General features: G+C 45.4%; 1 protein-coding gene across 2 annotated transcripts; it reads right to left on the bottom strand.

Annotated features, from left to right (window-relative positions):
• Nucleotides 1-1,546: 1,546 nt before the first annotated feature.
• Rab7b (RAB7B, member RAS oncogene family) lies at nucleotides 1,547-24,414 on the bottom strand. 2 transcript variants are annotated; one of them, XM_021626992.2, is made up of 7 exons: nucleotides 24,296-24,403; nucleotides 19,852-19,904; nucleotides 17,508-17,575; nucleotides 16,729-16,855; nucleotides 16,097-16,312; nucleotides 8,022-8,147; nucleotides 1,547-3,685 (listed from the first exon to the last, which is right to left on the bottom strand). In XM_021626992.2, exons 2-7 carry the CDS (start codon nucleotides 19,873-19,875, stop codon nucleotides 3,608-3,610), a joined length of 639 nt encoding a protein of 212 aa, XP_021482667.1. In that variant the 5' UTR covers nucleotides 19,876-19,904; nucleotides 24,296-24,403; the 3' UTR covers nucleotides 1,547-3,607. The 2 variants fall into 2 exon arrangements, with proteins under 2 accessions (XP_021482667.1, XP_021482666.1); XM_021626991.2 differs by lacking the exon at nucleotides 19,852-19,904 and having other exon boundaries at nucleotides 24,296-24,414.
• Nucleotides 24,415-27,905: the final 3,491 nt, after the last annotated feature.

Here is a 27,905-nt window from a genome sequence, read left to right as displayed (position 1 = left end):
CTCAAGTTCCCTCGGGCAGTCTGGGGCCTAGCTGTCTAAGCCTGGTTTGTTTGGCGATAAGATTTGGCTTTTTTTTTTTTTTTCCCAAGCCCCAAGGATATATGCCACAGGAGTCCTGGCCTGAGTTCTCAGGCTTCAGAAGCAGCCCAGGGTGCTCTCCTGAACAAGGCTGTGGTGAGCAGGGTCAAGAGGATCTTGTTGACTCAGGTCTTTCTTTTGAAGGGATGGTTATGAAAATGGCCTGGAATATGCTGCCATAACCCCTGCCCTGGGCCTCCAGTGGGTGCCACTGTGGTGGGCTGAAGTCCCTGTGCCTGCTGGAATGGGCACCAAGGGCCAGTCTCCAACTCAGAGCTATGGTGGGGCTGCAGCAGCTCACGGGGAGCCATTGTTGTGGATCTGCTCCTCAGTTCAGTTTGCTCTGCTCTGAGGACTGGTCAGCATATCTCCCAGTTGTAATAGGTATATTTGTGAGTCTCCAGTCCCATTTGGAATATTTATTCTGAAGAGAATACAAAACGTGTGCCATGGGCTCTGTAGGCTGTGGCAGAGCCTTCCCTTCAAGCTGTAGTATGTCTAGCATGGCCAGATTAGAGTTTTCAGCCCTTCTAGCTGAAAACTCATCACCTTCTCAGGGCCCCTTCAAGTGTGCTGACCTGGACTGAGGAGGGCTCACCCTTAATGTCAGTTGCTGTCTTGAAATTCTTAATTTTTTCCTTAAATTTTTTTTTATTAATTACACTTTATTCACTTTGTATCCCTCCTGTAGTTCCCTTCCTCCTCCCCTCCCAACCCCTCCCTTTCTCCTTCTTCTCCACTCATGCTTCCTCTCCTTTCTTCTGATCCTAGTCAAGTAGGTCTCATCAGGAGTGGCTGCATTGTCTTCCTCTGTGGCCTGGTAAGGCTGCTTCCCCCTCAGGGGGAGGTGATCAAAGAGCAGGCCAATCAGTTCATATCAGAGACAGTCCCTGTTCCCATTACTATGGAACCCACTTAGAGACTGAACTGCCATGGGCTACATCTGTGCAGAGGTTCTAGGTTATCTCCATGCATGCTACTTGGTTGGAGTATCAGTCTCAGGAAAGACCCCTGTGCTCATATTTCTTGGTTCTGTTGCTCTCCTTGTGGAGCTTCTGTCCTCTCCAGATCTTACTATTTCCCACTTCTTTCATAAGATTCCCTGCATTCTGCCCAAAGGTTGGCCGTAAGTCTTAGCATCTGCTTTGATAGTCTGCAGGGGAAATTCTTAATTTTTGAATAAGATAATTTTACTACCTGGCCCTCAACATGTTGCATCTTTTACTGCCTGCACTTTAACATTGCTGGCATGTTGTAATATACCGATATGCTTTTCTTTTAATTAAAAAGTAAACACCATAGTCTCTTCTTGTCTAGGGAAGCACTCCTGGACCACCCCCCACAGATGCCTGAAATCACATGGTACTAACCGCTCTAGGTGCTATTCTTCCTAGTCACACATGCCTATGATCAAGCAAGAGATGACAATAACTGATAATAAAATAAATGACTATGAGACTACAAAATGCATATTTCAAAAATATTGTACTATTCTCAATCTTATACACTTGTGATGAGGTGGGATGACACCATATCCATGTTATGAGATAGTTTCGTAGGCATGGTAGAATAATTTTAGGTTATGTTACTATTAATAGGGGTATTTGAGATGATGATAGTTGATAATGACAAGTGAGAGAGCAGCAAGGTGACTGATGGGTTAGATACACTGAACAGAGGAATGACTGGCCTGGGTAGGATGGGAAACAGGTTCATCACATTACTTGGAATGACTTATGATTTGAAAGTTGTAATTTATTTATTTTTGGAATTTGGTTTTTAATATTTTTGCTCCACAGTTGACTATATGTAACTGAAACTGCCAGCACGGACCAAGAGGGAGTATTGTCCCACAAAGGAGAAAAACAAAGGAAGCACTTCCTAGTTGTTGTGTTCATTTAGATATGGTGCTAATGCTGATGCTCACCCACACACACAGTGTGTGTGTGTGTGTGTGTGTGTGTGTGTGTGTGTGAGTGTGATGGGGGATACAGACAATGGTGTGCTAGGGGATTACTCTGTGACTGCTGCCCTGGTGAGATGCTTTATACTTCAGAGCTAGGAGGAGGCAGATGAGGCTCCAACTCCCCTGGTTAGTGGCCCGTGACCACCTGCCTCTCGGTGAATCTTTTTAAGTCAGAAGTTAATCTTCCTAGAGATTAACACTGCTTGGAATCTGGGAAAGGAGACATCTGTGGAGAGAGAGATGTCATGTCTATGGTAGGCATGAGGGATGCACCTGACTGTTGAAGACCCTGAAAGTTTATCCTGTCCATCTCCTTCTGACTGTGCCACCCTATTTGTGCTGTGTGAAGCCAGAAGATGAAGGTTACAGCCTTGAAATGTACAGGACACAGAATCCATAGTATCCAGGTATCTTGCTCTGGTGGTTTGGCTCTGACTTTGATTTGTTGCATGACTCAAGGATCTTAAAGTTTTTACCCAGGACATTTGAATTCTTACCCAAATAATTCGTGCTTGACATTCCTAGAGCCTGGGAACAAGCTTCAACCATTTTCTTGACAGAAACACCAGCTTTTCAAGTGTCCCCAGAACAGAACTCCTCAGCCTGGAAGCAGAGGGCAAGTCTGTCCCCTGGTGGCCAGTCATCAAATCACCAAGGAATCCTCTGGGGGCAGGATCTCCGGAGCCTCTCTTCTCTGAGACTGCAGCTTTGGATACTCAGGTAAAGACCTTTCCCATGGAATGCAGCATGCTTCCCATCACCTCAGGGCTTTGGTCTCACTGTGCTCTCTCCTGACACGCTGTTTCTGTAGCTCACACTGCAGCTGTCAGCCTGGCAGTCACTGCCATAGGAAAGCCCTCTTGGACACCTTTGTCTAAAACAGCACCTCATTGCTGTCCTCTGCCCTCCTGTGTCTGCTGCCTCTCTCTCTCCAGGTGTGCCTCTGGGAGGTCAGGATTCCAGTCTGTTTTGTGAGTTACCAGACCTCAGTGCAATGTGCATAGAAGGCATCAAAAACACTTGCACATGGAGTAAATGTATGTCTACAGCAACAGGATTTCAGTGGAGCTTCTGCTCCTCAAAGCACACTGGGATATGGGGCTATTGGGAATTCTAATTTGGCAGATGGGCACACTGAAGCCTGGTCAGTTACAGGAACTGTCAGAGCACCCGGGAATCAGAAACAATAGCTTTTGTCTTTCTCCCTGGAAGAAGCCGTGAGACGTCTCAGGCCTGTAGGCTTCTGCCTGCCAGGAGTGGTCCATGTCCCTGGCTCTTTGGCCTGGCTTCTGAGGGAAGCAGAGCTGCATGTCCATCTAAAGGTGTAGGTCAGCAGGGCTTAAGGGGTGAGCAGGGCTGAGTGGGATTGTGTTGGGGGAGGGGAGGAAGAAGACCTTGAGCCATCAAGATTCCCATGTGATTTCTCTGGGGACAGGATTTGCCTTTGACATTCTCTCCTGTGGCAGTGGCTCAGCCTCCTAATTGGGTTCAGGCTGGTGGGGTTGAGCTTGGAATGAATGGCCTGCACAGCTGTGGTGGGACTCCGAAGGAGGGATCCAGGTATCAGCAGCATCTGCTCCTTGGCTGGCCTGGCAAGAGCTTGATGGAGTCTACAAGGTGATTTTCTGCAGTGCCTTGGTACTGGGGATGAAAGAGGAGTCAGTATTTATAACCCAAGGTCTAAAAAGCCCTGCTACTCAATGGGCCCCCATTACTGGGTATTGTCTTCTTTCTGGGATATTGTTGGAAAGCTGAGGACCAGAGGGGAAGCCCCTGCCTTCCCACCTTTTCCCTTTCCCTCTCTATCCTTCCTCTTCCCAGGAATCCAGAGTATTTCAGCAGGAGGATTCTAGGAGCTCAGGCCTGACTTCCAGTCAGGTGTCATAACTTCTCATTCCCCAGAAGGGACAACTGAGGTGACATTTGGGCTCAGGCGGAGATGATGACAGCTAACCCCTCATCCATGATGGATACTCATCCCCATGAACATTTCAATACTCCCAGCATTTTCTGTGCCAGGGCCCTTCCTGCTCTTCTTGCTGGGTGTCTGAAAGAGCCCAGTTGGCCCTCAGTCTCTGTCCCAGGTGTAGGGAGACTTGCCCTACCAGTTCAGTGTCATCTTGCCACCTTCCCCTCTGCCAACCATCCAAACTCCTGTCACAACAAACACCCAGAGAAGGTGCCCACCTTTCTCCCTTTCCCTTGGCTCCAGGGAAAGCTGGAAGTTCTTCAAAGCCATGGAGTTCTTCCTTTTTTTAAAATACAGGGTCTCCCCATGGTTGGTAATCTCAATTCCCCTGCCTCTGCCTGGGTGTTACTGTTACATGTGATAGGGTCTCACAGGCAGAAAGGTAGCTGTTGCTGCTTCTGGGTTTATTTTTATTTTTTAAATCATGTGTAGCGGCACAAGTCTATAATGTGGGTATGTGCACACAAGTGATGGTTCTCATGGAGGGCAGAGGGCAGAGGGAAGAGGTGTCAGGTCCAACTGATGTGGGTACTAGGAACTAAACTTGGGTCCTCCTGGAGAGCTTGAAGTGCTGTAACCACTGAGCCATCTCTATCCCTAGAGGTTTCTTTCTAAAGGTACCCAGGTTCTTTCTTTCTGTGGCTTTTGCTGGTCCCACAACTATGGCACAGTGCTCTACCCACAGCTAGTGCAGTATGTAGGAGTGAGTGTGTCCACAGCTGTGCTACCCTGGTTTGAACATAAGCCTCCTGAGTGCTAGACAGAACTGTACCTGGTGGCCTGTCTCAAGTTACCTTTTAGTAGATACTCCAAGGACAAGGCCATGCCTCTGTTTTTTTTTTTCCCCTGCCACATCTATGTGCAGGTCAGGCTCCCAGCTGATAATTGCCAACCAAATCTAACAGTGAACGTGAGCCTCAGAAGGGGTTATCTGGTCCCACCAACTGCACCTTGATAACAGAAGTCTCCAAAGACACCAAAGCTCTCCAAAGGGCCAGTCTTTTTTCCCCAAAGCATTTCCATTTCTCAGCCATTCCTTATAAAGTTTCCGGGCAAGCAGAGCATCAGTTACCGCACATGATGAGCACTGACCACCCCTTGGCAAATTCTTTTCAATTGTTAGAATTTAAAATTAGGATCCATATTTAAATAGGAAGAATTTGTGTTTGGGGTTGTGTGAGATGAAAGTTTGCCCTTGCAGGAGCTTCAGGGATGTCCCCACATCCCAGTTTGATGTCCTCTTTCACTGGGCAGCATGCAGTGCTGGGCTCATCCCAGTGAGCCCACCCACTCTGCATGCAGCTCTCCTGCTGGAAACCGGATGCATGACTCCCCATCATAGCAGCCATCTTTGATTAGATGCCTTCTCTGTGCAATGTTATATAACGTCTCACAAAAATCCCAGAGGAAAACCATTGTTGATTGGGGTCAGCCAGGGAAGCAATAGTTTGGAAAGGATACACAACTTCTGTAAGGTCACAGTGAGTAGAGATAGAAGCAGGGTTCCTCAGAGCCCTGCTCCATGTCTATTTGGGCTCTTTTTTTCTTGCAGTGGCAACTCTCTAATTTCCTCCTATGAGCCTTAGGATTGTGTGAAGGAGCACATGACCTCTCCAACATGTCAAAATATGTTTGCAAACATGTAAAGATGTTTGTGAAAATCCATGTGGATCTTACGTCCATCCTGAAATGTGTTGATGTGAAATTTCTAACTCCTAATTTTCTGAGTGTGTCTACATTGTTGAAAGATGTGCTCTGTTGGGCACCAGTGTCTTGGGCAGAAGCCTGAGTACAATGGACAGCCCAGAGGCACCTCCTGGAAGTCATGGCTCTTCAATGTTGAGTCCTAGCTCCTGAGGTCATAGTCTGCAGAGGCCTTGTTGGCTTCATCCACATGTCCCCTCACCTCATCTTCTTCAATGCTGTCTTTCTACCTGGATTCTTGCATGAGCCCCATGATATGAAGCCTGGGTCACTGGAACTCTGCCCTTCTATCTTTCCTCCCATACCACCAAAGACCTACTATATCTACCTGCAAACACTTTTCAAACACCCTGCTTCTGTGATATGGCTACCTTGTTCCCCTTGTTGCCAGCTGCCTCTGAATCACAACCCCCTTCACTACAGTCTCCTGCTTCACTCTGTTTCTCTTCACATATCACACTCCTGGGCCTGAGGGCAATGAGGGCCCTATTGTGAGAGCCCCCACATGATAGCTCAGGAAATGTGTATGGGGTGGGATGTTTTCATTCTAAACACGAGGAAACTGAGGCTTAGATCAGTTATACACTTTGACAGGTACTCATCTAAAGCTACTAGGACAGGACTTTATCCAGGTCATTCTGACTGCAGATACCATGCCTGTGACCTCCAGACCTCAGCTCAGTTTCCTGCACAAGTATCAGGAACTATAGTAAGGTTGCCAAGCTCTTCTTTTGAAGAGAAAGGATTTTAACAAGAGTGAGCAGACAATTACTACCTGCTAATGGCCTCGTGTGATGAAAGCAGCATAGCAAGAGGAACATACTTCAACTCCAATTTAATAGAAAGGGAAAGACACTCTTCCCTGAAAGGATGGACAATGACCACATATCTACACTGGCAGTGGGCTGGGGAAGATTCCTTGTGACCGAGTGTTTGGCAATCATTGCGCCACATAATCCTGATAAGATGTGATAAGCCATCCTGGCTATCACAACTTAGGCATGCTCACCTATAAGCATGCTCACCTAGCGTATTAGGAGCCAGCTTTCCTGACTGTGGCAAAGCCACATGTACACATGCTACACTAAGATGGGTACTCTGTAGTTCTTTCACAGGAGGCAGTGAGGGCTAGAGGCTGATCAGGCTGGGCTATGCCAACAGAGAAAGCTCTTAATGTTCCCCTGTGCAGCCACTGGAGGCAAACACTGTCTGGGTCTCAAAACCTTGTCAGGGCAACTTGGGTCACAATGAGGTCAGGATGATGGCAACCATTTCCACCTAGGAAACGTCTCCAATCTCCTAACCACCCCTTCTTAATTTCCTCCACTTAAAAATCATTGCTCTGACAATACTTACCTGTTGTTTGTTTGAGACATTATATCTATATAGTCTAAACTATCCTGGAACTCACCATGTATATCAGGCTGGCATTGAACTCACAGAGTTCTGACTGCCTTTGCTTCCCAAGTACTGGTATTAAAAGAGTGTGCCACTATGCCTGTCCCCTTTTCTTAAGACACTTCTCTTAGTTTAAGGTGGCAGAATACAGTAACCAGATGAGCTCCACCTGTGCCAAACTTTCAAACTCCACATTGGAACATTAAAGTTCTGCCATTAGCTGAGCATAGTGACATCCACTTGTGACACCAACACTATGGCTGTGGAGGCAGGGGTGCTGTGGATTAGAGCTCCACCTGGACTGCATAGTGAGACCTTGTCTCAAAACAACAAAATCAGAACATACAGAAGCAGAACCCACAGTGGCTTTGAAGCTTCACTCCTATCACATGGGCTCTCACTCTGCCCCTTCCCTGGACTCCATCACCGAGTCTGCTCCACCATGCAAACATTGTGCTGCAATCACTCATGTTCTTCTTTGTCTTCCTTCTGAATCTGATGGTTCCCTGCTGCCTGCACAGCATGCCACGCTCAACACAGGCTTTTTAAGCCATCACACTGAAGCACCTGGAGATGCCACTTGACTGAATAGTTGGTCTCATGAGACTTCTATCCTCACCAAATTAGAATCTCCAGGCATCAGGCACAGCACTGAAGTTTTTAGATACCCTACAGGGAAGGGATTGTGGTAGCTGGCCAGACTGGACAACCAACTACTTACTCCCAGGTACTTCTGCCTCTTGTATCTGTGGTGCCAGAATTGTGAACCCTATTCCACTACTGAATAATGAAGACAAATACTCCTATCCCACCCCTGCTCCCTTACCTACACCCACATTGTCTTCTTTGGAAGGGCCTGAGGACCCTGCCTAGGGCAGTTCTGACCAGTTCCATCACATCACTCACCCTCATCAGAGCCCGACTGGCCAGAACCTCAAAGGCTTGTACCACATTGATGTCATTCTTGGCACTAACTTCAAAGTAAGGCATGTCCTTCTCTTTACACCATCCATAGGCTACTTCCTGGGGCACCTGAAGGAGAGAAATGATCACTGTTTCTGTATTGCTGTTACCACAGCCACTGTCCTTGTTGCTGCTGTGGCTTCAATGTGGGTGGTTTCCTCCAGAACCCATTTTGAAACTGATCCCCACTGTGGTGACACTGAGTAAAGGCTGTGAGGTCTCAAAAAGAGATCGGGTCAGGAAGAACTAACATGGCACTAGGAAGATAGCTTAGTGGAGAAGAGCATTCGCTGGCCCAAGTGTGAGGGCCTGAGTTCAAATCCCTAGCACCCACATAAAACCTGGGTATGACCATAGATGCCTGAAACCCCAGTGCAGCGGGCCAGGGATGGGTGGATCCTGAGAAGTCAAAGGCCAGTCAGCCTCACAGAAATGGCAAGCTTCAGGTGCAATGAGAGACCCTGTCTCAAGGGAACAGGGAATCTCATGATAAAGCAGAACAGCTGCTGGCCTCCTTGGCCTCTGCACACACATGAGCACACACTCCTTTCTCAGTGTACACACACCTACATATGGCTGGCTACATACACACACATGTATATTTTAAGAAGAAAAGATAAAAAGGGATCAGCACCCAAGGAGTAAGGGTTTTCTTTTGCAGTTCTGAGAGCTGTTTGTCAGAAAGTGGGGCCACCCCTCATGTTTTGACTCTTTCCCCTTTCCATTTCCTGTCACTTCTATCCTCACTTCCTACCATCACCTCAGCTCCATGATCATACCACTTGGCCACTGCCCCTCTTGATGACTGCGGGCCTTCCCTGTGCCTGCTGCTTCATAGTTTATCTTTTCAGTTTCCAAAATGAATCTGTGAGGTGGGTTTTGGCAGCGCCATTTTACAGATAAGGACCTGGAGCAGAGGTTCTCAACCTGTGCGTTATGACCCTTCAGGGGTTGAAAGACCCTTTCACAGAGGTCACCTAAGACCATTGGAAAACATAGATATTTAAGTACAATTCACAACAGTAGCAAAACTATAGTTATGAAGTAGCAATGAAAATAATGTTATGGTTGGGGATCACCACAACATGAGGAACTATATTAAAGAGTCACAGTGTTAGGAAGGTTGAGAACTACTGATCTGGAGAATTACCTTTTGGCAAGATAACACGGCCCAGGCAGGATTTGGACATAAACCTGCCTGAATTAGACCTTACTTCACTCTCTGGCTTCCAAGGTCTGGCTAGAAGCTTTCTCCCAACCTTGGCTCCTTCAGTTCCTCTAAAAGAGATGGCCCAACAGACACAGTCAGGCAGTGTGGGAAGTAAGAACTTCTTCTCTACCTCCATGCTGAGCAGATCCAGGCCAGAAGGACTCCAGTCCCTCCTGACTCTTTCTTTGAGTAGAGCCCTGGAACAGTGACTAAGCTGTGGTCAGGCTCTGTGTTGGAGACTTTCAATTGTCAACTCACCTAAGTCCCTCACTAACTACGAGACGGATGCAATTAGCTTGACTTTATAGGCAGGAACTCAGAGGCTCAGAGAGGTTCGGGTACATGCCCTGGATTGCACAGCTCAGGGTAGGCAGAGCATAGATGCAGGCCCAGCTCAGCACTCCTCTAGTATCTGTGATGCTGCTGTAGCAAGAACCTTGCTCTTCTTTTCTGTCACCCTATGAGACTGCAGGTTCCTTCAACTTGGCTCAGACCCCCCACCTTTTTTTTCATGGCCTGCATATGTGATCCAGCTGAGAGAGGACATTGCTCCCAAGTGCAGACAGCTGGAAACAGTTTGGAGTGGCTGGGTTTGCCCCATATGCTTCTAAATTACTTTGAGGGCTGACTTATACCAAAGACTGTGATGTCTCATTAGTTATTTTGAGGGGAAGTTACCATATATATTATATTTGCTTTGGCTGATATTTTAAAAATTAAATTTATTTTAGGAAATCAAGCTCTTTCTCCAGAAGAAAGAGCCATTTGTGCCCTTTCCTAGAGTATACCACAGGTTGGGGAAATCAAAGACCGCCCTTCATCATATTGTCTTCCCACTGCTGGCAGGTTCTGGGAATGTCTATCTTGCTGAGATTAGGAAATACCATCACTGCCACTGTCTCTGGCTCTTGCTCTCCTAGTCCTAGAACTGGCAGCAATGCCTGGTGGCCCTGCTGTTCACCAACACTGCTCTGGGATTACAATGTTTGCAACCTAAGACTGTGGTCAGCTAGCAAGAATGTCCTGCCCTCAGTCTTGGCCTCTGATGCCTAAGTTCCTTTTTTTTTTAATTAATTACACTTTATTCACTTTGTATCCCTCCCATAGGCCCCTCCCTCTTCCTCTCCCGATCCTACCCTCCCACCCACTTCTTCATGCCTGCCCCTCCCCAAGTCCACTGATAGGGGAGGTCTTCTTCTCCTGCTTTCTGATCTAAGTCTATCAGTTCTCATCAGAAGTGGCTGCATTGTCATCTTCTGTGGCCTGGTAAGGCTGCTCCTCCCTCAGGGGGAGGTGATCAAAGAGCAGGCCAAGCAGATTAAGTCAGAGGCAGTCCTCTTCCCATTACTATGTAACCCACTTGGACACTGAAGTGCCATGGGCTACATCTGTGCAGGGGTTCTAGGTTATCTCCATGCATGGTACTTGGTTGGAGTATGAGTCTCTGGGAAGACCCCTGTGTTAAAATTTCTGGTCCTGTTGATCTCCTTGTGGAGTTTCTGTGATCTCCAGCTCTTACTATTTCCCACTTCTTACATAAGATTCCATGCACACTGCCCAACCGTTGGCCATAAGTCCCAGCATCTGCTTTGATAGCCTGTAGGGCAGAGCCTTTCAGAGGCTCTCGGTGGCGGGTTTCTAGCTTGTTTTCTGTTTTCTTCTTCATCTGATGTCCTTCCTCTTTGCCTTTCAGGATGGGGATTGAGCATTTTAGTTAGGGTTCTCTCTCTTAATTAGTTTCTTTAGATGTACAGATTTTAGTAGGTTTATCCTATATATGTCTATATGAATGAGTATATATGTCTATATATGTCTATATGCGTGAGTATATACCGTGTGTGTCTTTCTGCTTCTGGGACAGCTCACTCAGGATGATCCTTTCCAGGTCCCACCATTTACCTGCAAATTTCATGATTTCCTTATTTTTCATTGCTGAGTAATATTCCATTGTGTAGATGTACCACAGTTTCTGCATCCATTCTTCAGTTGAGGGGCATCTGGGCTGTTTCCAGCTTCTGGCTATTACAAATAAAGCTGCTACAAACATGGCTGAGCAAACTTGTGTGACAACACATGCTGGAGAGGCTGTGGAGAAAGGGGAATCCTCCTCCACTGCTGGTGGGAATGTAAACTTGTACAACCACTCTGGAAATAAATCAGGGACACTTGGGATGTCTGTACTAGTAACATATAGATAAATAATCACTGGATATTTATACCTTACACCTGGATGGTATCTTGAATATCATTAGATATAACACCTTGAACATTGCCAGCATCCTGGTACTCAAAGTGCTTTGACTCTTTTAAAGTTTTTGAGGGCAAAGTCTAGACTTATACTTCCTTATGTAGAGCCTCCATAGTTCCCAGCTCCCAAGATGCTGAATATTTAACTGCAACTAAATTATCTGGCACTCAGCAGTTACTGTTAACAGTGAACTGAGTGCAAAGTGACTCTCTGGCTGTGTTCTGCAGGGAACACTGTTTTTATATTAAGGCATATCAAGCAGAGCCCAGAGCTGTGTCCAAGGCCGATAACTCACTGAGAGAGCTTGGAAGACAAACCCTTGGCTGCAGCTGCAGCTGCAGCTACAACTTTGCTGTCCCTTCCACATTCATCTTGCCCCTCCCCCTTCTGATTTGCCTGAAAATGACTGAACAGACTCTCCAGAGCAAAACAACAACAACAACAACAAAAAACCTAGGCCAGATTCCATTTTTTTTTCTCTCTCTCTTTCTCTCTGTTGTGTGTGTGTGTGTACATGTGTGGACAGTAGAGACAAGTTGTAGGAGTCTGCTTCCGTTGTGTCTGTCCCAAGCATCAAGTTCAGGTTGTCAAGCTCTGTGGCAAGGGTCTTTACTGCTGGTCCTTCATGTTGGCCCCAGTTTGCATGGTTTTGGTGCTTTTCCATCTTATAAATTGGAAATGATTGCTATGTAAAATTAAAATTAGCATAGTTTGGGTCTGGAGAGATGGTTCAGCAGTTAAGAACTCTTTCCACGCTCTTGCAGAGGACCCACCTGGCAGCTCAGTTCCTGACTATAATTCCAGTTCCAGGGGATCTGAAGCCCTTTTCTGGGTTCTGCAGGCACTGCAGGCATACAGTACACTTACATGCATGTAAGCAAAATACTTACACACATAAAATAAAAACAAATACAACTTTAAAAGTATTAGCATATATGAAACTAGTTAGTAAACCTCCAAGAATAACAAAGACTGTTTTAGAAGACACCATCCTAATTTCCAGTTGGTGGAGGGTCCGAACTCAGTTCCCTGGGCATGGACCAAAGCATTGATACTCCTGAGAACAAATCCCCTGCAGCTGATCCCCTTTCTCATGAACTAACATTTTCCCTCGATTAGCCTTTGCAGAAGTTTTTTTTTTTTTTTTTTTTTTTTTTTTTAATAAAAACAAATGTAAGCAAGTAATTTCTTTAAAATCATTCTGGTTATATGTGTGTGTTTGCATATGTACACATATATTTATTGTAGTAAAATATACACCACATAAAATTTTAACATTGTGGTCATGTTTAAGCATACAATCCAAGGCAATAAGTACATACCTACAGTTATGTGACCATCATCAACTACTTGGGTCCAAAATTTTCTCCTCCCTAAATCTAGCAATGTACTTTTAAAAACTTATTTTTCTTTAATTAAGTAGGAAAAACAACTGTGTTTTTCAGGCCTTTTCCTTGGTGATACTAAGGAGAGTACAAACACATTTTCCTTAATTCTCAAATAACCTAGGAAAAGTTATCTTCTGGTTTCCATGGCAGAGAAGGTTGGAGGGGACCCAGCTCATGGAAGAAGTATGGCAGAGCATGGGTGTCCTGCTCAGATAGGGTGCTGAAAGGCATGGTGCTGTCCCCTAAGCTCTGTGCCAGTGAGTGCAAGCTCCCTAGCTATAGTCACTTGGCTTGTCTTCCTTTTCTGCATCCAACTAGAAATTGACAAACTGTTTGCTCAGTCAGTATCACAGTAAGGCGGTCTGAGGGCAGGGGCTGCCCAGCCCGCCTTTTTCTTTGGTTTTAGCAATATGGAGTCTTTGTGTTAAGTCTCTCGCTTTCTCTTCCCACATCCTCTTCCTTGCTTCCCTGAACTCATTCATTATTGCTCAGTACCTCTTACTTCTGGTTCCTACTAAGCCATCTCCTTTCAAACCCTTCCTCTGGGCTTACCTTGCTGACAGACAAACTTCCTTTACCTTCCCCAAATCATCCTTTATCCACCCTATTTAGCTGACCCTGGCTTCTCTTTGGGTCTCTGTCCTCCCTCTCCCCATTTCCATTGAGGTCATTCCTATATATCCATAGATGATGGAGGGGTTTGGCTTGCCTGGTGCCTCCTTGCTTCTTTCCTCCCCCTCCTCTTCCTCTAAAGTAAAGCTCACCCCTGGTGTCTTATGAGCCATCACCAGCTCTTCATCCAGCCAGGCATCCCTCATTCACTGAACATACACAATCTACTTCCTTTCTTCATCAGCACAAGGCTGCCACTACTCAAAGTACTCAAAATTTTTTTTCTGCCAACAATATCTCCACTTTTCTATCTTCTTCACAGAATCAGATCCAAATACAAAACTGGCCTTAATTTCTGTGACCAGAGCTTCACTCTCTTTTAAACTTCTGTACGCCCATCCTGCTTTAATGTTTGATGCTCCAACTACACTGCCCCTTTCCTTCAGGTTTCCTCATAGCCCCCCCAACCCTCTCCTCTGATTCTTTTGCTTGGAAAAGCTTCAGTCCCAAGGTGCACTCTAATCTGCTCGTTCCTAGCATTTACTTCAGCAGGGCTGTTGAAACACACTCCACAGATGCTATCTCAAGCTCACAGCCTCCTCCTCCAGCTGAGCCCTTCATGTTCCATTAATTCTTCATCAGCTCATCCTCTGGTGTTTGGATTTAACCACCCAGGTAATCAGAATCCAACCCTAAATTGTATTAATTTGGAGTCTATGAAAGCTAGAGAAATTCTAAGTGGCCAACACTTACTATGATTCTTAAACCTCTTTTTTGGTTTCATTCCTCACTGGAGGGTGGTATCCCTTATTTCATTGAGAAAGCTCTGGACTCCTTCTCCTGAGCTCCCTCAACTCGACACACAGATGTTTGAAAGAATATGTTAAAAAGGATGTTTGGATCTTGGCATTGCAATCTGATGGACTTCAGATGTGCAGTATTTCCAAGGGTTCTTGATCATGAGTCTCTTAGATGATGCTAGTACTTGCTGCATGAACTTGGAAGGAAGGATTGGATAGGATTCCTTGGAGAAATCTATGTTGTAAACATGGTTACTCCTGCCTTCCATAGGAATTGGAAGAGGGCCTTGAGATTGGTTGTTAGAATATGGCCAGAATGCATGCATATGCCTAGGCTAGGCGTGAGTTCCATAGAGGGACAGCCAGGTTGGAGCTCCTAAGAGGAGTGACTGAAGAGGAAGGAAGAGTGAAAGATACTTGTTTCTGTAATGCACAATGAAATACCACTCAGTTACGGAGTCTGAAGGACCCAAAGGAATGACCCACAAAAGAGGAACCTTACCATACCCACCAGGCTGGAGAATACAAAGCTTTACCACGAAAGACCCACAAAACAAGAATTGTCCTGCTCCTGACCATTTCTCATTCTTGCTGCTTCACTCCAGACAAGACTGTACTCCACGCTCCTATGTGACCTACTCAGGTGGGGACTGTGCACTTGTGAAGCTGACAATGAAGTTCCCCTACAGCTGGCCCAGTAGGGGAAGAAATAAGACTTGATCCCAGCACATGCTTCTCCCCTGAGGTTTTGTTCTTAGGTACTCCAAAGCTTGTGAGTTCCCTAGCTGCTTGAGGTTGTTGTCCAAGCTTCTCAGGTTTGTGACACCTAAACTAAACATGGCCTCTCTGAGCAGTGACCTTGCCTCTCTGCAGGTGGGCACAGCTGGAAATTCCCTTCTGTCTCCCTCCTCCTCCTGTCCACCCTATACATCACAGTACTGTTTTTGTTCAGTTCTCCTGAGGTTTTCTGTTTGAAGCATTGTGAAAACAAAGTTTAGACACAATGACTCAGCTCCCCATCATGCTTTTCCATTAGAAATACCAAAAGAATGTGGTTCTAACAGCTCTTTGTTTATTATTTGGGCTTCAAACGGCACAAAATACCTTCATTTCAAGCTTTACAAATTAAAAACAAACAAACAAACAAACAAAACCCAAAATGCTATTCCTTTTTTCTTAGCAAGTAAATGTTAAAGAACTTTCCACTTAACAGCCCTGTGATGGCTACTGTACAAAGGTGGACAGCCTTTGCAGTCATGGGGTAGACCAGTTTGTTAAAGGGTATCCTGGCTATGTATAACTTAGTGAAGAATGATTAATTGCCTAGAAAACTCGGAGATCCAAGAATTGATACCTTCAGATCCCTGTGTGACTCTAGGCAGAAATACCATTCTAAGATTAAATCAAATTCTACCACAACCCGACTCTTGGTTCCTCTGAAGTCTTAACTCTCTGTCACTCCCTGCTGCTCATTTCTTGGTTCACATCATACTGTTTCGATAGCCTAGAGCCCATTTCTAGGAAGCTAGCTCTTTATTCTGGAATTTGTTGTCTTTTCATTGTGATCTTCAAATCTCCAGTGTGTATACCTATCATTGCTTTTACCATGTTGTACCACAATTGTCACTATTAGACTGTGGACTTCTTGAGGTGAGGACTCTGTAGGCACTGTATGTGAGACTTTACACAGCCCCAGGTATGCAACTGTTATACACAATCTGTGGAATGAATGAATGAACAAATGAATGAATGAACAGTACCTTCCTGTCTTCCAGATCAATTTTGTTCCCAAGCACCACCATGGGATATGACTGCTCCATAGGGATGATCTTTGCCAGGACATCATCTCTCCAGATATCCAGGGCTTCAAAGGACTCTGGATCAGTAACATCAAATGCCAGGACACAGCCATCAGAACCTTTGTAGAACGTTGATACCATGGAGCGGAACCGCTCTTGACCACCTGTGTCCCAGATCTGGAGGGGAAGAGCAGTACCCCCACAGTGGCTAAAGGGAAGCTGGCATCATGTCAAAAGCTTCATTTCTGGATGGGAAAAGCCTTGGTGTAGGCACTGCAGTCCCCCAAACCCATACTCCAACATAACTCTTAGCTCTTACTTTCTCTTAAGGTTATCAGGGCAAGGGTCATTATCCCAGCCCCAAACAATAAATATTTGTTGGCTTTGTGGGTCATCTGTCTCTGTTACACTATTCATCTCTGCTATAGCAGATAAACAAGCAGGTGAGTCTGTGCCCCGGTGAAGAGACTAGAGGTAGCCCATGAGTTCTATTTTGCTGATCTCGGCAGACTCTCTGAGCTTCAAGTACATGTTGCTATGTATGTGGGTGGCTTTCAAGTGCATGTGTATGAAAGGAAGAGGGAACTGCTCACCTGCAGCTTCAAAGTTGTGTTGTCCAGTATAATCATTTTGGAGAGAATGCTGGCCCCCAGTGTGGTCTGGTATTCCTCAAAAAATGTTTTGTGTACATATTGGTGAAGAAGAGAGGTCTTTCCCACACTGAGGAAAAAAAATTCCACGAATGTGTAAACACATACTTATAAATACACACATACATGCACACATAAATAGGTTTATGCGTACACACACATCTAGCCCATTCTCAGGACGTAATGTCCTTTCTTGCAGTCCTTTCTTTTTCTTTTTTCTTCATCTTTTTTTTGAACCTATATTGACATTTAAGAAAGTGACTAATGGTGGGGGGAGACACAGAAGGACAATAGTTCATACTCAGACTTCTTAAGAGAGAATTTGTCAGATTGGAAATTTCTAGTCTAGTCTAGTCTAGAAACTACCCTTTGGGTAGCAAATGATAAGAAAGTTTCTAGAAGCAGAAACCAACCAAAACGAGCAGTTTGGGATAAGGTTGAATATCCCACAGCAGTGCTTAGAGTTCTGTTGTCTGCAGCAGGTTGTGGGAGGACCCCGAGATTCAGAATGGCTACATAGTTACTACAGAGCTGGACCCAAACCAAGAACTGTTTGCTAGCTTCTTTCTCTCAGCTAAGCTCCCTTCCTTAAAGTAGGATGCAAGTCTGCTGTCACTCTGACTCAGAAAATGTCCCTTGAAGGTGGGAGCACAGCCTGGAAGCCTTAACACTCCCAGGTGAGGCTGTTTCCAGTGACCACACAGCAACTCGGCTTGGCTTACCCAAGAGCACCAACGATGATAAGTTTCAAGTCCACTTTCTTTCGGGGATTCATGAGGGGCTTTAGAGCCTGTGGGGAACAGAAGTCATTTTCACATGGGTGGTTTGCTTGTGCCCATTGTCACCGCCCTCCCACACCCAGTCGCTGCAGCCCTCCCACGTGTCCTCTACCACACCTTAGCAGCAGCATTTAGCATCCTGTGAATCCGTTCACATCTGAGCTCTGTTTTCCTCTGGTTTATCAGAATCTCTGTCCTTGGCTAAGGACTCTAGCCGGGCAGTTCTGAAGAGTGCACATGACTCAGCACCCTACCCTGTCCACACCCTTCCTTTACTTTCCCTTGCCAAAGCTCCACAACCGACCACTCACTCACCCTTCAGCTCCTCTAGTCCTGCCCTGGGAGGTAGCCTGTCGTGCCAAATGGCAGGACAGATCTGAACAGAGACCTCACACATACCACAAGCCTTGGGCCACGAATGGAGGCCAGTGTGGGAAGAGGGAATAGGGTGGGCAGGACAAGGGGTCCATTGTCAGGTCTGCTGGAGGCTTTGGATGGAAGAGGGCCCCTCCCCCAGCCAAAGTGTGCTGCACTTGCAGAATCACAAGGTTCTTTGCTGTAGCTGGAAGGGGTATGATTGGTACACGCTTCTGGAAAGCTACTTAGCAGTGTGTGTGTCAAGCCTCAAAATAGTTCTGACTTCTACTTCTAGGAATGTTTCCTACAGAAATCACCAGAAACTTGAGCAAAGGCTTTTTTTTCCCCTTTCTCTTCAACTTTTTATTGATTCGTTGTGAATTTCACATGATGTACCCCAGTCCCACTCATCTTCCCATTCCTTCCTATCCACCCTTCACCCTTGTACTCTCCCCTACAAAATAAAATAAAATAGAATAAAAAAATAACCTTGTCATGGAAGCTGTAGTGTGTTACACAGTATATGTTTTTGTCTATACATCTTTACTTGAAAATGTTCATTGTAATGAGTCATTGGTCTGTTTCAAGGCTTTTGGCTTTTGCTACACTGTTTATATTGTATCCTTATGGATACTCCTTTCTGGTATCCTGTTGTTGCCCTGTGTAATGGAGATCCTGTAATTTTGGATCACATGATCCAGCAGATAGTAGATGAGGTAGATGTTGGGGTGGGCCAACCCAAAGCCCTAGATATAGGCCTTGGAGGTTGAGTTGATCACACTGCCAACTCTCTCCTGCACCTGTACCACCAGCTCTTTGACACTGTTTCAGATAGTTCACCCAGTGCCACAGCCAGCAAGGGACAGGGTCAGCTCTCCTGTGTTCAAGCCCTCAGCATCTGGCTTACCCCTGCCAAAGGAGTCAGTTCTATTGTGCTGCCCAGGTGAGGTGCAGATCCTGTTCTCCTGAGTGCTGTACCCAGTGAGGAGTGGAACTAGCTCTCTTGCTCTCATGTCCTCAGAGGACTAGCCCTCTTATCTGCCACAGGTGGTAAGGGCCTCTCTCTCTCCACACACACACCACCCCAGGGCAGATGAGGGTGGGGCCAGCTTTCCTGATGTTTTTTGCTCTATTTTGCTGCCCAGGTGAGGGGCAGGGCCAGCTCAGCACAGTGCCTCAGGCAACAGTCCAGATTAGGGACATCTGCATGGTCTTTGGTGGTAACACAGGCCTGGATATCAACACAGACTCCAGCTACCATAGGACCAAATACTCGGACATGGCCCCAGAAGCAGCCTGGGCCCTGAAGTCCCTATGGCCTCAGATGGCAACTCAGGCCATTCAAATCAGTTTGTCTCCCTTGGCAGTATGGTCCTCAGTTATCCACCTGGTCTCCAGTGGCAGCCCAGACTATTCACATCCGCTTGGCCTTTGGTGGTAATTCAGACAAAGACCCCAGCTGCAGCAAGAACACAGACCGAGACATGGCTCTTGGCAGCAGCCTGGACCAGGACCTCACCATGGCCTCCTCATATCTGCCTGTTCCTCACTGCTGTTAAAAGCAAAGACTTTTTTTTTTTAAGACCATCCTTCCAGTATCACTTATAAACACCCAACAGTGAAGAGGTACTTAGACCAGGACACATGATGAATTTCTTAGTAGACATTAGAGTGGAGTATTCGGGTATTTTATTATATATGGGGAAATATTCATGCTCTATGGTCTGAGTGAAAAGTTGTTGATAAATTATGTGTGCAATATCATCTAAATGTCAGCAAATATCACAGTTACATGATTTTTTTTTCAGTGTTGGGCATTGAATGCAGGGCATTGTGAATGCACAACTTCCATGAAATAAAAAAAATATACATTGTAAAATAGTTAAATCCAACTATTTAATAATGCACTACTAAGCATAAAGAAACATACCCCTTTCCTGGGAAAAGAATGCATGAAAGCCCTGCACTTGCCATTGGGAGCACCTACAATGAAACACAAAGGATTTACTCTAGGAAACATCAGGGAAGAAGGAAAGTGTTGCCAAGCACAGAAAAGGATTGGTATTGACAACATAGTGGGCCTGTAGAAGCAAGGTATCTGGTGTGGGGGTAATATTTCTTAGGAGAGAATGAAATAAGAACATTCTGGGAATCCGATTGAGAATGCAAAGGTGATTGATTTACTTCAGAGGAGGACACAAGATTAAGGCAAGATTAAGGAGGATTATGACTATCCTGTTCTATCCATCCATCCATCCATCCATCCATCCATCCATCCATCCATCCATTATCCCTCTAGCTACTTAGCAAAAATTCTCCATCTCCCGGGGATGTGGAGGCAGGGAATTAAAGATTCTAACCTGGGCTGACATACTGCAACAATGTTGCTGGTCATGTAGGTAAGCAACCAAAAAGCGGCTGGAAAAGGGCAAGTTTCTGAGCATCTGTTATCTCTTTGGAAGGGGCCTGAGAGCAAAGGAATGCTGTTTCCTAACACTTTTGTACAGTGTATTAACTTAGCTTAAAAGACCAACACAATGTCTTAGAAGGACTTAGAGTTTCAAAATGGGGCCAAAAGACTGGACAGCACCCTCGGAGCACTTGCAGTGGGTTGTTCCACACTATGTGCAGCAGGCTATTCTCACCATAGCTGTGAGGTGAGTGTGAACAGGGCTCAGAGAAGGGTTGCTCTACTGGGATATGGCTCAGTACTACTTACTATAGGTCTGACCTAACCTGACCTAACCTTCCATCCCAAGCGTGTGTGTGTGTGTGTGTGTGTGTGTGTTTCAGGGTTGAGAGGGGCAAGTCACTCATAATTCACATAACATAACACCACACTGTAGTAAATGGATGAGCAAGTGCTTGGATAGAAGGCCAGAGAAAGCGCTTATATTTCAGAATGTATGTGCATTTGTGTAGAAAGTCTGTTATTAAAAGGGGCCATGAATTTGAGGAGTGTGGCAAGGTTGGAAGCATGGGAAGGGTTGGAGGGAAGATACAGGGTGGGGGGAAATGATGTAAATATAGTACACATATATGAATTTTTAAGGAAGAAAGTATGTTATTGATAGAAATTCAGGTAGAGCAAATATGCGCTCTAAAGGGCAAGCTATGTTAGTCTCATTCATCTCCACTTAAGGGCATAGTCTCTTGACAGAGTGGCACACTTTTACAGGCCATTTGAAAAGGATAAAGTAATGATGTGCATGACAATTTAAGTAAAAAAAACCAAACAAACAAACAACATGATAATTTAAGTAAAACATCAACATCTAAGTACTTGACAGGGTGTGATTGATCCCGATTATCAACAAGCATCAACTCTCTGTGTTTCTGTGCTTAATCCTACACATGTACATGCTGGAAATGCCCAGATACAACATACCATCTGAGGGGTGATGAGGGAAGGCAGAAGAGAGACTAAGCATTTCCATTGTGTCATAAGTGTATATATTTTAAACATTTATTCAGCAATCTTAAATTGTTTCTGTAACTTAAACATAGCAAAAGAAGACTTACCCTCTTTTTTTCTGCAAGTCCCACCCTAACTTAACTTCTTTTTATAAAGCGTGTGTGACTGGGCGATTGCCCAGAGCCATCTGAGTGTGATTTCCTATTTGGATGAATCACTATGACTTGGGGAGAGAGAGAGGCTGCCTCATTCCAGGTAATGACTATGACTTTTGGGGTCTGAGAGCCCTTTCTCTTCCCTAATCTACCCGTCTGTGACCTTGAGCCTTGAGTATTACTAATTTTGGAATCTCTATTCCCTCCTGGATAAAATGGACTTCACATATGGCTGTGGCTTCCTCTGCAGATAGCACGTGTGTGTCACATGGTAACATAACAAGATCCCACAGTTGGGAAAGATTCAGTTAATGGTTTAACACCTTTTGTGGGATGAGGTTTGGTAGAGGAGGTCCTAGGATCCAGTTTGCAGTGGTTGCCATCTTTGATGATGGAAACACATCCACTGTTGTTGGTTTCAAGTTACAAATGTGGATTATGCATAGTGGTAGAAGGACCTCAGTGTTGTTTAATCTAAGCCTTGGGCAATGCTAGACAGCCAGACAGACCCCAGTGCTTGTTCCTTTGACTAAGGACAGGTTTCTCCCAAGGACTACCTACAAAAAATGCTGAATTCCTCTGCAACACCAGATGCTGGAGAAGAGGGTGTTGGGGGTGGGGTAGGGTTGATGTCTTTCTTTGGGGAGTTTCAGTTGCCTCTTCTGATCCTTGTAACTTCTCAGCCTCTTCCACTGTCTGGATCCACTTTCCAGATGTGCCCTGGAAGTATGCAGTCACTAGAGACTCCCATGCCCTGATACCAAAAAGGGCAAACATTTGATGAGTCTGACATTTAAAAATAGGCTTGATCTTTGGTTCAGAGAGTGACCTGGGCTGGTCCAGTGCAGGGGTTGGAAGAGTCTCTTTTGGAGCAGACAGCAACAGGCTCTCTTGACTACTCCCAGGTTTCAGATGGTAGTTGAGATCCTTTCTCTTGTTCTCTGTCTCTGGCTGGGCTGTAGCTAGGATGTCCTTATCCACCTCTTCCCACTGGCTAAATCAGAGTTTCAAAGTGGGAAGCAGGGCATCCTCCTGTCAACAAGGCTGAGTCATCTTCACTGTTACTTAACAGTGAGTAGCAGGCTTGGAATGCTGGACCTACTCAGCCAGCCCAGCCCACACAGAGCAGGACTCCAGGCCAGACCAGCTCTTCTTCAGCTCCTGCTCACAGCACTTCTAAGCCAGAGCTGGGCTCCCGCCTAGAGCTTCTTTGCAAAGTAAGGAAGGCTGTGTTTCTGAGAGTTCTTGAGCCTGTGATTAGTCTGCAAGAACTCTTGAAGCCTTCACCTTACCACATCCCTTCCCTCCCTATTTCACTGGTTCCAGCCAGGACCCTTACTTGTCCTGGATGAGGTTCCAGGGAAATTATCAGGGAGACCAGTGAACAGGGCAGCTGAGAAGTCCGCAGTAGTCCCAGTTTCCCTGCCCAGTATATAATCTTCCTCAGCTTCTTGTCTTGCTCTGTAGCTTCTCTTCTCCTGTTTGTACCCCATATGATATTTATTCTAACAAATAGTGAGCCCACAGGCTGAGTGTAAGGATCTCTGTTTAATGAGATTCTCTTGGAACAGGAGGCTTTATTGCCTGCCAGGATCACTTGACAGTCTGCCTCTCCCATGAGAACCCTTGCAGGTCTAAACCTGCTTCTTCATAAAGTACACCACAGTGCTGGCTTCAGAAGTCTCATCATTCTCATTCTTTAAGCTCTTTGGGGAGGTGTTTGTCCTGTTTCCCCAAGTAGACTTCTCATACTGTAGACAGCACCTCTTATCTCTCTGTATATTTATCCCCAGAGCATGGTGACTGATTCTGGAAATATAGAAGCCTCCCTGAATAGTGATGAATCCATCCATGTGTCACCCTTCTATGCAACCATTCATTTGTCCATCCTTGTATCTGTCTAGCCACACGCCCATGGACTGCCTGCCTGCAATGCAATAGCACAGTATATGTCTAAGAACACTAACAAACTATTATCTCCATAGTATCCTTGTAGTGGAGGACTGATGAATAAGCCCAAAACAATCGTTTTTATCAATATGCAATGCCAAGCAATAAGAGAACACTTGCATTTTACAAAATGCTATTATAGCCCAGTGGATTCTTTAGTCAAAAACTAGTTGGTGGGCTGGTGAGATGGCTCACCAAGTAAAGTTACTTGCCAGAAGGAAAGAATTTACTCCATAAAGCTGTCCTCTGACCTCCACAAATATGCTGTGCTAAGTGTGCATGCTGATCATTTGCACAAACACAACACAGCACACACACACACACACATACACACACACACACACACACACCCACACTCTGAACAACAGCTTAGAGTAGAACTGGACCTGCCCAATTCTGTTCATCAGCTCATACATTGTAGCTCTTTGCCAGGAGAAATTCTTATGGACTAGAACAAGAGGATTATTTTCCTACTTGGGATGCCAGATGCCAAATGCAGGACCCAGCCTCTTGGAAGGCTCAGTTTCTGGCAGGCCCTGCAGGTCTAGGGATGTGAGACCACCCTCCTCTGAGTTGCCAGCCTTCTGTCTGGTACTGTGGCCTTTGCAGATCCCCCAAGTTGGGCCTGGCTTCCTGTGACTGACAGGGAGGTCCTTTCTCCATCACACCCAGGAACTTTCTGCAGTTCAGGAGTCTTTTGGCTGTATTAAAACCCTGCACCTGCCAGGCTCCTAGTAGCTTGCACCCCGTTTCTACTCCTTTTCCCCAACACCCAAACAGTTCCAAAGCATCTGGCCAAGTGCAAGGACAGATAGGCTGCCAGAACCCTTACAGCCATGGCTGCCTGTACTCACCTCTGTATGGTGGGAGTTACAGGTCTTCTCTTTCCTGAGTGGCCGTTTTAATCTGGCCAGTGTTGAAAACATAAAAGGGCTTCCCTACCGCTGAAGTTTCCTCCTCTCTTTCTGTGCCCAAACTTGGGAAAGTTGCGAAAGAGGCTGGGTCATAGTGACCTCAGCTGTGTGGGTAGAGGGGGTGGAGCTCACTGGGAAGGCGAGGCTTCGGAGCTGTTTGGATTTAGGGCACCAGAAATATTAACTTCATAAGGACTCTGCTCCCAGGGGATGATGAATGGCAGGTTTGAATTAGGGAAACTTTTGGCCAGAGGGCCTTCAAGGTGACATGTCCAATTTATGGGATTGTAGGAGCATCTGCCTTTGCTCATGGGAGTCCCAGTAAAGGAGCCCTTTTGTTTGTTTTTTCCAAATGCTTGTGGACCAGATTTGGTCCAGCTACCAGCGAACCAGCCAGGCTGGAAGAAGTTCTTTTAGGCATTTCTCTCACCCCATGCATCCTTCACACACTCCATGCGCGTTCTCTCTCTCTCTCTCTCTCTCTCTCTCTCTCTCTCTCACACACACACACACAATATATATACATAAACATACATCCCACACCCTGTGACACCATGCATGCACAGCACACATATACTTTGTATACACACCCCAGTATTCCTTGTGTTACACTCTTTATACACACACTAAACATGCTCCATTCATCACCACACACACTCTATACATACTCTATCCCCCCCCACTCACATAGAATATACTCACTACATGCACACCACACCACATCAGGCTTGTAAGAGCTAAGGCATAGCTTTGGCACCACACAATCCTATCCTGGGCCTCTCTGGGTTAGGTTGTTGGCCCAACCCAAAGCCCCAGAAAAAGAAAGTAACTTAAAATGCTGTTAGCACACGGTTAATTTTAAGCATCTCATTTCACTGTCATGGAACATGTCTTTTGTAAGTGTAGTTAGCACATGAAAGACAGATGGAGTGGATTTAGACATGACTCCCCAGATCTCAAGGGGTCCCCTTAAGGTTCATCTCCTTGTAGACCCATTCCTTTGTCTAAGAAGGCTCTTCCTGGTTCCAGTAGCCCCCTCCAATGGGGCTTTCCAGCCACCACATGTCTAAACTAGCCATAGTACCCTGCATTTGGAAAGCAGAGAGTCGGCCAATTGTGCTGCTAGTGTGTAACCTACTCAAGAGTTTTTGGTGGAACAAAACTGAAGCTTATTTCCTTGTACCAACCAGCAGACACTTTTGGAATAAGGGACTTAATGATTTCCACATTGAATTCTATATAGGAAAGCTGAGGGTAATTCTGAAGCCCATTTACTCAAGTGAGGTATTTTGCTTGCTCAGGAAGCCAAGTCAGTGTGCTGATAATTTTTGATTTATGGAGGCTGCTTGGCTCTTAGAGAGTCACCCTTTAGACTCTCCCCCAAGTCTATGCCACCCTGAATGTTCCGAATCTCATAAGCTAAGTAGAGTTGGCCTGGTTGGAACTTGGATGAGAGAAGTTTCTCCAGTAGTGTTCTCTCTCTCTTTTTTTTCTTCTGAGACTAGCTTTTAAATGAAGCTTTGCTCGTGCAGTTGTTTGTATGTGTGTCGTGTGGCGATTAGTGAGTGGGATTAGTGAGATATGAACAAATGTCTACTTAGATATGGAGCCAACAACAGAGCAAAGTAAGCATGTCACCAAAGTCTGACTTGGTAACCCTATGAGTTTTATTGGGGTTACTTACAGGAGCAGAAGTGACTCAAACAGCTGCATCACCAGAGCCCACCCTAGCATGGTGATAGCTCATAAGGCTGGGAAATTGGTTGGTGGGTGACTCTTCCAGGCACCTTGGGTGGTCTTGCCTCATTCAGGAGCTTGGTTGGCCTCTGTCCCGTCTAAGCGGCCCAACATTTCTTACTGCTTATTTATACTTGGGGAAGGAGGGGTCAGATATACCTGGTCAGTTTCAGGAACTCCCTGAAGCCTTTGAGTTATTTGCCTCTTGGACAGCAGAGAGATGTTAGAAGAATGAATTATCAGCTTATCTGCAATGTCAAGATCTCCTCCCTAATTCCCCTTCTTTTCCCTTTTCTTCCTGCTCCTCCATTTTTTGTAGTCACTGTCTTGATGTGTAAGTTCACTGGCCTTGAACTTACCAACCTCCTGCCTTAGCTTCCCTATTGTGGAAGGAAATCGGCAGTTCAGTGAATATGTAGATCATGATTGCTTTTGTGTTAGAAATAAAAACATTGCATACAGATAACTATCCCTGTTTATATGCCCAGAGGAAAAAAGTAATTGTGTGTGTGTGTGTGTGTGTGTGTGTGTGTAGCCACAGGGCAATAATATTAGAGGACAACTTGAAGAGGCAGTTCTACCATGTGGGTTCTGGGAATTGAACTCAGGCCATCAGGCTTGGGAGCTGGCATCTTTACTCACTGAGCCCTCTTGCCAGCCCTCTAGTTAAAAAAACAAAACAAAACAAAACAAAAAACAACAACAGATCTTATCAATGACTCTGAGTTAATTCTAGGGTCATGGAACACTTGCATATATTTTATAATAAGAACAAGGGTGTGGATTATATTTTAAAAGAGGTAAAAAGGAAAAGGAGGAAGAGGAAAACAAGTGGTGCCTCCAGAATGAAGAGGAGCTCCAGTCCATGGGAAATCCCCCAGGACAGACTTTGGGGAGTTCCTCTACCCCTCCCTGTGTCTGACACTCCTCTTCCAAGTATTTTCATTTACAGTGACCTTATAGGCATGCTACAAAGAACTCTTTGGGACAGTGGTTGAGGCTACCTGATAGGGTGGAAGTAAGTAAGATGGAAAAATTCACTGGAAATAAGCTAAAGGGTCATTGAAAATTGAGCAAAGTTACTGTAGTATGTTAGAATGGGTATATTTAAATCTGTTAACCTCTGCTAGGGTACCTATTCATTATTTTTGACACCTTGTAAGTAAAGTGGGGGAGAGAAAGCCTCAAATAGTTATTTTCTTTTATATAGAAGGTATCCTTGTGGTGAGCAGAGGGGTGATGAAGGAAGGTTATATTTTATGAGGAAAAAAACAGAATCAGAGAAATCCTAACCATCATGAGGGATTCAGTGGTGACCATCAGTGGCTGCTGAAGAAGGCTTTTGTATTAGATGGTGAAGGCTAACAGCCTTAAATCCACTCACCCAACTTAACATGGTGGAATACAACAGAAATAGCCATGCCATTTATGTAACCTTTTTTTTTTTTTTGCCATGAATAAAAGCCTCTAGATCTAATGAAGCAAAGCCTCTAGGTCTCATGAGTCAAGCCTTCTAGATCTAACTGCCATTTCCCAGGAGGGCTGGGTGCAGACATCCATGACAAATGATATCTCTAGATTCTAACCAGTCAAACTCTTTTTCCTGGTCTTTTCATGAGATCAAGTCTTGCCATATGGTCTTGATTGGCCTGAAGTTTTCTATGTAGCTTTGAGCTTGCCTTGCATGCCTTGAACTTGAAGGGATCCTCCTGCCTCAGCTTCTTGAGTGCTGAAATTATAGGTATGTACCAACATGCCTGGTTTCAATTAGCAAATTTCTGAATATGGAAAATTTCATGGAAGAAAAGAGGCT

This window comes from Meriones unguiculatus, chromosome 11 (assembly GCF_030254825.1).
Source record: "Meriones unguiculatus strain TT.TT164.6M chromosome 11, Bangor_MerUng_6.1, whole genome shotgun sequence".
Lineage (NCBI taxonomy): Eukaryota > Metazoa > Chordata > Mammalia > Rodentia > Muridae > Meriones > Meriones unguiculatus.
This window is presented reverse-complemented; position numbering and strand designations above follow the sequence as displayed.